This window comes from Cucumis melo, chromosome 5, assembly GCF_025177605.1.
Source record: "Cucumis melo cultivar AY chromosome 5, USDA_Cmelo_AY_1.0, whole genome shotgun sequence".
NCBI classification, from domain to species: domain Eukaryota; kingdom Viridiplantae; phylum Streptophyta; class Magnoliopsida; order Cucurbitales; family Cucurbitaceae; genus Cucumis; species Cucumis melo.
The window spans coordinates 15552410-15562469 of NC_066861.1; the positions used below are offsets into that span (position 1 = coordinate 15552410).

General features: G+C 37.1%; 1 protein-coding gene across 1 annotated transcript; it reads left to right on the forward strand.

Annotated features, from left to right (window-relative positions):
• The first annotated feature begins 224 nt into the window (after window positions 1-224).
• LOC103485820 (DNA-directed RNA polymerases II, IV and V subunit 3-like) lies at window positions 225-9008 on the forward strand. The gene is made up of 3 exons (XM_008443539.3): window positions 225-833; window positions 1161-1398; window positions 8399-9008. The coding sequence occupies exons 1-3, from the start codon at window positions 382-384 to the stop codon at window positions 8669-8671; spliced, it is 963 nt and encodes a 320-aa protein (XP_008441761.2). The 5' UTR covers window positions 225-381; the 3' UTR covers window positions 8672-9008.
• The last annotated feature ends 1052 nt before the right edge of the window (window positions 9009-10060 follow it).

A 10060-nucleotide genomic window follows, 5' to 3' on the forward strand; every position in this document is an offset into this window, starting at 1 on the left:
ATATAAAATGATGTACTCTTTTTCCTTCGATAGAATTTTTTCCATATTATTAGATGTCCATAAGCTCCATAGGTTACAAATTCATCCAATAACCTTCCCATTAATTTTCATAACTTTATTGTCTCTTATTAATGTTTGGTTTTGTAACCATTATTGTCACAATCCTATAAATAGAAGTTGTAGGGATTATTTATATATTCCTTTATTTCATAACAAAAATGATATATTTTGGTTTTTTTTTCCAAAGTAATCAAACAATTTTTGTTTTGAATAAACAAAAAATCAACGGGAACTAAAAATGGAGCCTTGCTATAGTTTACCCTGTTCGTTCATAAACCCTCGAGAGAGTTAGAGTGAGATAGAAGGAGAGAGGAAGAAGTCATGGAAGGGAGTTCGTACCAGCGATTTCCAAAGGTGAAAATCCGAGAACTCCGAGATGATTACGCCAAATTCGAGCTCCGGGACACCGATGCCAGCATGGCCAACGCTCTCCGTCGCGTCATGATTGCCGAGGTTCCCACCATTGCCATTGATTTGGTAGAAATTGAAGTGAACTCCTCTGTTCTCAACGACGAGTTCATTGCCCATCGCCTCGGTCTCATTCCCCTCACCAGCGAGCGTGCCATGTCCATGCGCTTCTCTCGCGACTGTGATGCTTGCGATGGTGATGGCCAGTGTGAGTTTTGCTCTGTCGAGTTTCACCTTCGCGCCAAGTGCCACTCCGACCAAACCCTAGACGTCACCAGTAAGGATCTCTATAGTTCTGATCACACTGTTGTCCCCGTTGATTTCTCCGACTCTGCTGCAGCTACTGGTGAAGCGCTGGATACCAAGTATGTCCTCTTCTTACTCTCTTCTCCCTCAGACCTGTTTATTCTTGCCATTTCATCTGATTGTTGCATTAGGTTGGTACGTGATGTTTAATCTGTAACTCCTTTTTCTGTCTAGCTTACAAATGGAGGTTAAGACTTAGGAGTTTACACATCTTAGAGATAGTCCATTTCTACAAGTCAGAAGCTCGCCCTCCAAAGTTCTAATTTATTCTTTCTATGCAACATTGCAGCATGTTTGTTATGAGAAAAATATCATTTTAATTTGGTGTCATTGTGGTTCATTAAGTAATTGCTCCCTAATTTTGAGCTGCTTTGTTATGACTGTAGAGGAATAATCATTGTGAAGCTACGTCGCGGTCAAGAGTTGAGGCTTAGAGCCATAGCTAGGAAGGGCATTGGTAAAGATCACGCAAAATGGTCGCCTGCAGCAACTGTGACATTCATGTATGAGCCGAGCATTCACATCAATGAAGACCTAATGGAAACATTAACTCTAGAGGAAAAAAGAACTTGGGTTGAAAGTTGTCCGACCAGAGTATTTGAATTGGATCCGGTCACTCATCAGGTTCTTCTCATACAACCTCATTTTCTTTTCTTCTTATTTGTTGCTTTAGTACTATTATGTTATCGTCCATAGGGTTGTGTTGAAGAGGTGACGTGGACGGTATTTGTCCTCAATTATTGTGTTAGAACTCTAACTTTGGTATAGCTTTTCTCTTTAATTCAATATGAATATAGAATTCGAATTGAATGAATATCAATTCGGTATTACAACTTCGGTTGATCTCCTCTCAAGATTCAACAGCCAAACTTTACATGAAAACCATAACTCCTTTTCCCGCCTAACAACTGGTATTTATACTACCTAACTAACCGACTTACCTCCCCCCCACTCTTTGCACGTGCATTTTTCTTCATTCCACTTGAATCCCTTTTTTAAGTAGCTGAGTTAATGGGGCTGCTATGGACTCGTAGTGTTGCACAAATCTTCTGTAATATTCGGTTAAACCGAGGAATCCACGAACTTCTCTAACATTCGTCGGTATCGGCCAATTAGCTATGGATTTGATTTTTTCTGGATCAACTTCCACTCCTCCAGATATTATATGCCCCAAATATTCAATTTTCAGCTGAGCAAAGCTACATTTCTTTTTATTAGCATGTAATGCATGATGAGAGAACCTTTGCCATATGACTCACATGCTCCTTCTCATTCTTGCTGTAAACCAATATGTCATCAAAGAATACTAGAACAAACTTTCTCAAATAAGGTTTGAAAATAGTATTCATCAAAGCTTGAAAAGTGGCCGGCGCATTTGTCAATATGAAGGGCATGACAAGAAACTCATAATGTCCTTCATGCGTTCTAAAAGCTGTCTTCTAAATATCTTGCTCCACCATCCTTATTTGATGATATCTAGATTTAAGATCAATTTTCGAAAATAAGCTGGCTCCATTTAACTCATTGAAAAGTTCCTCTACCACCGGAATCAGAAACTTATCGGGTATAGTGGCATTGTTGACTGCTCGGTAATCTACACAAAAGTGCCAACTACCATCCTTTTTCTTAACCAGGAGTACCGAGCTGGAAAAAGGGCTTTTACTTGGTTGAATAACTCCTAAAGTCCAACATTTCTTCAACCAATTTCTCCATTTCTTCCTTATGGTGAAAGCCATATCTATATGGTCTTACATTAATCGGATCAGTCCCCTCTTTAAGATGAATGTGATGTTCAATTTCTCTCCTTGGGGGAAGTTTTTCCGGCCACTCAAAGACATCCTCATACTGTTTAAGTACCGTCTGCATCGGATCAAATTTATAGAGAGGAGTTTCAGTCATACAGTGTTCTGAATATTCAGTATTACTTACTTCTATTGCTTTGCATTCAATTTAAAATCCCTCATCTTGGTCTCCCCAGATTCTAAACATGCTTTTTAGACTAATTCGAGCCTTAGTTAGACTAGGATCGCCTTTGATACATATATGTTTTCCATTTCCAGTGAAGGCAAAAGTTAGATTTTTCCAATGTATCGCTATAACTCCCAAGGAATGAAGCCATTGCATCCCTAAAATAACATCCGCACCTCCCAACTCAAGAGGCAAAAAATCCTCTTTCAATGTCCAATCTGCTAGTTGAATTTCAACGTCTTTACAAACGCCCTTACCTTGGATGGCTGTGCCAGAGCCTAGGATAACTCCGTAATGGGCTGTTTCCTTGGTTGTTATCTGCAAGGATTTAACTAGCTTCTCCGAAATGAAATTGTGCGTGGCTCCACAGTCAATCATAATGATTATCTCCATGTCCCGCAATTTTCCTCTTACTTTCATAGTGCCAGGATCATTTAAACCAACAACAGAGTTAATAGACAACTCTACAAAAGCCTTGTTATCATCTTTCACCTCTAACATTGCTAGTCCCTTCTCTGCTGGCTCATTTTCCTCAACTATCTCATATTCTTCTTTTTCACCAACCACTACAAACATTCTCAGCTCACGTAATTCCTTCATTTTACACTTATGGTCGGCTGAATATTTCTTGTTGCATCTAAAACAGAGTCCTTTCTCCTTTCGTGCCTGGAATTCCGCGTCCGGTAACCGTCGTGAATTCGTTTCTTTTCTAACTTCATTAGCATTTGAACTTCTCAAGGTTATCGTTCGAATAGGAAACGTAGTATTTCCTTTACTTTCGGACAGAGTATTTCCCCTTGTAGGCTTGCTGGATGATATAGTTTAAGGAGGATATTTGCCGCCAGAAAATCCATTCAAACTTGCCTCTTTCCTGATTAATTCTTTGTTTTTAACTAACCAAGCAACCTGCATCATCTTAGCTAACCCTTTCGGTCGATAGAAAGCAAGCTCGGCAAGTAACCCATTCATGAACGTATCTTCAACTACTTTTTCTTGTACATCAGATACAGGAGCAACAAGTTTATTAAAAAGATTACGATATTCTTCTACAGTGGTTTCCTGTTTGATACGAAGAAATTTTCTCAAAGTCGTTCCATCTCTACTCGATCTAAATCGTATCAGTAATCTTTCTTTCAAATTCATCTAGCTGAGGAATTTATCTCTTTCCTCTTGCGAACGATACTAGTTCAAAGTTGGTCCGTTGAAGCTTATCGTCGATACTTACATTTTTTACGATTCAGTGAGTTTATGAATTTGAAAATACCTCTCAGCGCGGAATAACCATGAATCCGGATCATCTCCTGTGGATACTGGCATTTCCACTTTTTTGAATTTGCTCTGATCTGCTGCAACATCATCGATATCGGATTTCCTCTCCTTTCGGCACTTCTGTTGATCTCCTCTCAAGATTCAATAGCCAAACTTTACATGAAAACCATAACTCCTTTTCCCGCCTAACAACTGGTATTTATACTATCTAACTAACCGATTTACCCCCCCCCCCCCCCAACTCGTGCCTTTTATTCCTCCTCCTATAGACAAACTTAATGGGAGGTCTAACATATTGCTGCCTGTGGTTTATAGTTTGTCATGCAGAGACGTCATGCTTGTAACTTTTAGAATAAATATAGTTCTCTCATGGTTCTCTCATGGTTCTCTCATAAATAGGAGAGCTACCAGGTCACGTTTACCTTAGAAGAACTAAAATGCTTCTCTTGGCAATTTCCTTCCACAGGCAGAAGAACCTCTTCAAAGTTTTGAAATTGACGAAGCATTTTAAGTAATCGACATTGTATTTGGTTTTCATAACCAATCTCCATAGAGCATCTTTCATGTTCAAATCTTCACAACCACTTGGTAACAAGAGAAATTCTTTTTTGGAGCTCAAAAAAGATGTCGAACATGACCCTAAAAGTGTTAAGTTTCTTCTATGGGACATGGTCTATTCTTGCTTTAATAATATTGATAGGACCCAAAAAGACTCCTAATCTCACCATCATGGTGCTGCTTCTGCAAAAAGAGTGAAAAAAACTCAGAATCATGTCTTCTTTGAGTGCCCCTTTGTTGTGAAAATCTGGGCTATTGTCTTCTCTTCTTTTGGCCGACATATTGCTGCCTCGTTGGACACCATATCATGAGTCAGATCGTTGTTCATTTATCACCCATTCAAGGAAACAAAAAGGAAATTGTGGGATAGCATAACATCAGCTGTTATCTGGAAAGTTTGGGATGAGAGGAACTCAAGGGTTTCTGTAGGACAGGAAAGGTCTACAGCAGTTGTTCTTGAATTATAATTATTTAATGCTTTTTTCTGGTGTAAAAATATTCAACTTCAGTACTTTCAGCTTGAATTTTGTTGGTATCTAATTGGAAAGCCATTTTGTAAACCTCTATGGGCCCCTTTTATATCACTTTGGATATTCTATTCATGAAGGAAACTGTTTCTTGTCCAAAAAAAGGGAGAAATTCTCAGAATGAAGATTTTCCACTTCCACCTCCTAAGGAATGACGAGTCACGATCTCATTCCCATCTGATTAAGTTGCATCTTCCAAGACCTTGCAACTAGATTCAAGGTCTATTGATAATTATCTTTCCGAACGTTTTTCTGTTCAACCAATAAGACGTTCAAAGAGACATTTTTTCAAGTTGATTTTGAGGAGTCTGATAAGGAGCCTGTAGTAAGTTCTAGTCGTGAAGACTTAGATTAGAATGTCTACACTCTTCATTGCAGAAAATGAATTTCCAAAGCTCTCATAGAGATTTTTGATGATGAAGCTGTTGGAGTCGCTTTAGGCCTAAATCTTCAAGCATCTTCTTTAGCAGATTGGGAGAAGTTCTCTTCTTTCTTAAAGTTCGTGAATTTGCAGTGTATGAGATTCCTAGCCACTCATTATAAGGTGTTTAAGTTTCTTAAGATAGCTGGTTTTGTGTTTATGCTACTCCAATTTTGGTATTCTTTGTTAAAAGCGGTAAAGTAAAGTAGACATCGAGTTATGTGGAAACCCGAGTATTGGGAGAAAAACTACGATTGACTTTCTTATTAATTTCTCATATTAACAAAAGATACAAGAGGAAAGATAAATAGGTTACAACTTATGATAAAAAAAAAGGATATTAGGGTAAATCCTTCGTTGGAAGGCATATGCTACCGTTGTCCAGTCTTTCTTCAATGAAGTGTCAATCAATCTCCACATGTTTATTTCTATCATGTTGAACTGGATCGTTGACGATGCTAATAACTACCTTGTTATCACAGAATAATTTCATCGACACCTCACAATCTTGATGAAGATCAGATAAAACTTTCTTGAGCCAAATTTCCTCACTTATCCCCAAACTCATAACCCCGTACTTAGTCTCAGCACTTCTTCTAGTCACAACTCCTTGCTTTTTACTCCTCTAAGTTACAAGATTGCTTTATACAAAGGTACAATAATTGGAGGTGGATTTCTTGTCAATAACAGACCCTGTATGGTCAGAGTCAGTGTAGGCCTCAATAGCTTTCATGTTCTTCTTTCTGAACATTAATCCTTTACCAAGAGTTGTTTTTAAGTACCTCAAGATTTTGTTAAATGCCTCCATGTGTTTCTCATAGGGAGCCTGCATGAACTGGCTAACGACACTCACAACATAGGAAATATCTGGGCAAGTATGAGACAAGTACATCAACTTACCCACAAGGCGTTGATATTGTTCTTTATCAACCAGAATTTTATCACTTGTGATTTGAGTTTTCCAATTTACAGTTGAATTCAATGGGAGTATCAGCATAGCGATATCCTAGCATACTTGCCTGGGTCAACAAACCAAATGTATACTTCCTCTGAGGCACGGAGATACCTTCTTTAGATCTAGCAACCTCCATCCCAAGGAAATATTTCAGATTTTCCAAGTCTTTGATTTCAAACTCATTACCCATCCTCTTTTTCATTTGGATGATTTCAACAATATCATCCCCAGATAAAATGACGATGTCATCTACATATACAATCAATACTATCTTTTCAGCTTTGAAGACTTTTGTAAACAAAGTGTGGTTAGAGTGCCCTTGATTGTACCCTTGGGACTTGACAAAGATAGTAAACCTATCAAACCATGCTCTCGATGACTGTCTCACTCCATATAAAGATTTTTGAAGTTTACAAACCTGATGACCAAACTGGGCTTCAAACCCTATGGTGGGTGGGGCTGTGTGGGTGGTCAATTGAATCGCGTGCGGCTGGTTTCTGCCACTGAGTCCAAGCGTAAGCCCACTGTGATTGTCGACGTCTTCTGAATATGGTGCAACAACATTTCCATGGCGGCAGCGACGGTGGCATCCATGATGGCGGTTGTGTTTGTTTGGGTCTCATCTACACCTATGTCTAAGGTTTAATCTTTACCTCGCTCTGACACCATGTTAAAAGCGCTAAAGTAAAGTAGATATCGAGTTACATGGAAACCTGAGTATCGGGAGAAAAACCATGATTGACTTTCTTATTAATTTCTCATATTAACGAAAGATACAAAAGGGAAGATAAATAGGTTACAACTTATGATAAAAAAGGAAAGGATATTAGGGTAAATCCTTCCTTTGGCCAAGCCCATTAATTCGAACACTCTTTTTGACTTTGTTGTTCTAATTGGCTTCCAATTTTTCATTATTTTATTTTTTCCTTGACTCTGGATCCGGATGTGTATTCCTTTTTTGTGGTTGGTTTGTATTGCACTATCTTTTATCATAGTATTTTCCCTTGTGGTTGGTTGGTTTTGTGGCCTAATTTGGTTTTTTTTGTTCTGTTTTGTTTTTGTTTTAAGACCTCGTTTACCAAACTATAATGAAAATTGGTGTAATTATAATGAAATTTTATTGATGGATTAATTATAATGAGTCTAAATCACAAGAATAACCCGGTTGAAGCGTAATGATCTGTAAATGGCTTTCTTTCGATCATATTTAGAATTTAGAATTTTGTTACATTTACCCTTTACCTTTCAAACGGTAAAAGTGCCAAAATTCATAATTTTTCCTCTAGAACAATAATGGTAACCGTAATGGTATAACATAATTTCTAGACACAATTGAATTGAGCACTCTTTGCACGTTAATCAATTTATGTTTTTTTTAATTACAGAATTGGAGCTGGGTTACATGTATCAGTATGGATGTACAACACAAGTAAACAACACTTAAATTATCAAATGAAAACCACTTTTCACATTACCATTGATTTATTATGTTTTCAATGGGGTAAACGTGGCCTAAATGTAATCCTTTCTTGGTTCGGTTCCTTTTTCTAGTTGTTGGTTCTTTTTGGTGTTTTCCGATATGTCCCTCCTAGGGAGGTTGTATCCCTGAATTTTTTTTTCCATATATGCATGTTTGTTTCTTGTTTTTTAAAAGAGGGGTAGTTGGTGCATTAGGATTTAGGATGTTATTCGTTCTTACTATTTGCACCTGAATGGTTGTAAGATTTTCAATGAATTTGGTTTTTCCATTAAGCTCAACATCCAAATTATATTTTGCCAATGGCTGGAGAAAGTACGAATCATCCTAACTTAGAAATTGTATTGTTTCTGATAGCCAGTATCTATATGTGTGTTCCTTTTTGTTTTTGTTTTTGTTTTTTTTTTTGTCTTTATGCTGAGTTCTTGTTGCTCATTTACTTTATAAAGGTTATGGTGGTTGAACCTGAGGCATACACTTATGATGATGAGGTGATTAAAAAAGCAGAAGCTATGGGTAAAGCTGGATTAGTGGATATTACGGCGAGAGAAGATAGTTTTATCTTCACAGTCGAATCTACAGGTGCAATCAAAGCTTCCCAGTTGATACTCAATGCCATAGATATCCTGAAACAGAAGCTGGATGCCGTCCGTCTTTCAGATGATACCGTAGAAGCAGATGATCAGTTTGGTGAGTTAGGTGCACATATGCGAGGTGGATGATCCAACACCAGGCTTACTCATATGATATGTTGTTCCTAGGAGGTGGGTGGAGGCTAACTTGAATTTTGTTTTCGTGGATAATCTGGTTTTCTATATGAATGAACCCTGTGGTTTAGTGCAGTTTTTCCTAGCTTCTGGAAATGATTATAATGTAGTATCTTTGGCATTGTTTGACACGGATTCGTTAAGCATCTTGAAATTGGAACAAGATGGTGAAAAAACAATTTGTTGTTGGGTATCTTTAGGGGTAGAAGAGTGACATCAAACATTTGCATTGAAGTTCTTAGACAGTTGTTTTAATCTATTGTGCATCAAAGTAAAATTAAGCTTTTGCTCATTCTGGATGAAATTGGTGAAATGATTGGGTTAAGGAGGGGTCTATTTTCAATTGAACGTGTCTGTAATATGTAAAGTTTTCAACGTTAGGAAAGACTTTGAATTTATTTCTAAGTTCGCTGATTTAAGAATTCTAGACTGTGGACTTGCCCAGCTCCTCTCCTTGACATCTACTTTAAAATTTAAAATTAAATTTAGTGTTTATCGTCCTATGTTTTGAAAGTTGTGAATAGACAAAGTTTGATAAAGTGAGCATAATTCAATAGTAATTGGTATGTACTACCTTTTCTGAAGTTGGAGGTTCAAATTTTTTTGATGTCATGTTACTGTTTATACTTTTGGTCTTAAGTTTGTGGTCGATGACTATTTGATTTCTATGGTTTTAAAAATGAATAATTTAGTTCTTGTTATGAAATAAAGAACCAAAAACTAGATAAGAATACAAAAGAAGAATAGAGAAGAGAGGGAGAAGAGAAGATAATTGAACTCAATGTTGGTGTGTAAACAAATGATCTCTACAACTTCTATTTATAAGGTTGTGAGAATAATGGTTACAAAATCAAACATAAACAGGGGACAAGAAAGTTATGGATATTGACGGAGAGGTTATTGGATGAATTTGTAACCTAAGGAGGTTATGGACATCTAATAATATTTGACTTTAATATTGAATATTCATAATACTCCCCCTTTAGATGTCTATATTATATAAAATAAATGCCTCGTTAAAACCTTACTAGGAAAAGTCCTAGTGAAGGAAAAAGAGTACATCATTTTATATACTTTAATAATTGCCTCATTAAAAACATTGCTAGGAAGACCCAATTGGAAAAACCATAGTCAAGAAAAGAATGCAGTATTTTTACTCCCCTCATGAGTATATCACTTGAATTCTTCGAGTTGTCACATTTCAATGTTGTGCTTAAGCTTTTCAAATGACGGAGTTGGTAATTGTCTTTGTAAATAAGTCTGTCATGTTGTCTTTTGAAGAATTTTATTGAATATTGATGTCATCAGTTGATGCTTTGTCTTCACATAAGAACACTATTGGCT

Coding starts and splice junctions, on each gene's coding strand:
- LOC103485820 (XM_008443539.3), top strand. CDS start 382: ATGGAAGGGAGTTCGTACCAGCGATTTCCAAAGGTGAAAATCCGAGAA. Junction 834..1,160: donor GGTGAAGCGCTGGATACCAA/GTATGTCCTCTT, acceptor TTATGACTGTAG/AGGAATAATCATTGTGAAGC. Junction 1,399..8,398: donor TGGATCCGGTCACTCATCAG/GTTCTTCTCATA, acceptor TACTTTATAAAG/GTTATGGTGGTTGAACCTGA.